Source organism: Anastrepha ludens, chromosome 3 (genome assembly GCF_028408465.1).
Source record: "Anastrepha ludens isolate Willacy chromosome 3, idAnaLude1.1, whole genome shotgun sequence".
NCBI classification, from domain to species: Eukaryota; Metazoa; Arthropoda; class Insecta; order Diptera; family Tephritidae; genus Anastrepha; species Anastrepha ludens.
Window position 1 is genome coordinate 110329939 of NC_071499.1, and position 1362 is coordinate 110331300.

At 41.7% G+C, this 1362-nt stretch overlaps 1 protein-coding gene across 1 annotated transcript; it reads left to right on the forward strand.

Annotated features, from left to right (window-relative positions):
* Positions 1 to 212: 212 nt before the first annotated feature.
* On the forward strand, positions 213 to 623 carry LOC128857661 (uncharacterized). The gene has a single exon (XM_054093409.1). The coding sequence runs from the start codon at positions 213 to 215 to the stop codon at positions 621 to 623; it is 411 nt and encodes a 136-aa protein (XP_053949384.1).
* The last annotated feature ends 739 nt before the right edge of the window (positions 624 to 1362 follow it).

Below are 1362 nucleotides of genomic sequence, written 5' to 3' on the forward strand. Positions count from 1 at the left end.
TAGTTTACAAAACCGAAACAGGGGATACGCAACGAACAAGCTGGCTTTTGCCTATGCCGCTCATTCTTCGATCACATTAACACCTTAAGAGTGATTGTGGAGCGCGTTGGTTGAGTCGCGCACTTCTTCCTACCTGTGCTTCATCAATTTTGAAAATGCGTTTGGCACGAACGAATTGCACCCGGGTGGTAGCTGCCGTGTGAAGCACGAAAATGCTCGGCGTCAGACATTGCTGTATGCTATCCCCGCTGTTAGTCAACTTGGTTCTGGACCAAGTAATACGACGAGCTTCTGCGGAAGATAGAGGTAGACCCTGGGGTCTGAACGGTTATCTTGAAGATGTAGACTATGCGGACGGTATTTTTTTGATGGCGCACAAACACTCGCATCAGCGAAGACACATTCGGTTTGTAAGTTTGCAATGTAATGAAAATCAACATCGCCAAGACGAAGCAAATCTAATGTTCATAAACACCATCGAAACGCAAGCTATTTATATTGCCGATATTCCACTAGGTGAAGTAGGCGAGTTCTATTACCGTAGGATCATTAGAAAAATTGCGGGTGAGCAGCAGACATATCACATAGGTCGACCTGCTATTGGCCAGCTGGATAAAGTTTAGAGATCGATGGACATATACAGACGTACGAAAATAAGGGGTTTCGAGGCAAAAGTGAACTCAGTGGTTGTGAAACGTGGAACCTGACTCCATACGTTCCGTAAGCGTAGCAGTTATTCTTCAATCCTTGTCTTCGCAAGATCATGCGGATATTCTGGCCCAACGTCATAAGCAACTCTGACCTTCGGGCTGCAATTAAACAAACTCCTATCCACCTCAAAGTAAGGCGGTGCAAATGAATCGGTCATACGTTGCTTAAGCCCCAGAAGAATATTACAAGGATTGCGCTAGACTGGAATCACTAAGAAGTCGTAGCCGCGGAATACCAGCCAATACTTGGCGATGATAGGTTAAAGCAGAAGCTCAGAAGGCAGGCCAATTCTGGAGACCAAATACATTTTTATCTTTAAACAGTTCAAATGACAATATAATATATTTGTTGGGACCCAATGTTTTACCTAGGAACCACGGGAAAATATATATACATATAAGTAGATACCCGTATATTATGTCACAGAGGGTGGCTCATCGAAGGTTTGGGACTTTAACTACTTAACTTTTGATAGCTAAAATAACATCCGCGAAGCGCCAGAAAGAATCCAGCCGATAATATTTAAAATATTTGGGGCATAATTGTTAGATTAAAAATTTATTTGCATAAAAACATTTATGTGTCAAGTAGTTTTTTGTTTTTTTTTTTTTTGAATAAAAACAATGTTATTGAAAGAGGATGCAGGTTGCT

Bases quoted from the DNA above. Each gene is read 5' to 3' on its own strand.
- LOC128857661 (XM_054093409.1), top strand. From the start codon at position 213: ATGCTCGGCGTCAGACATTGCTGTATGCTATCCCCGCTGTTAGTCAAC.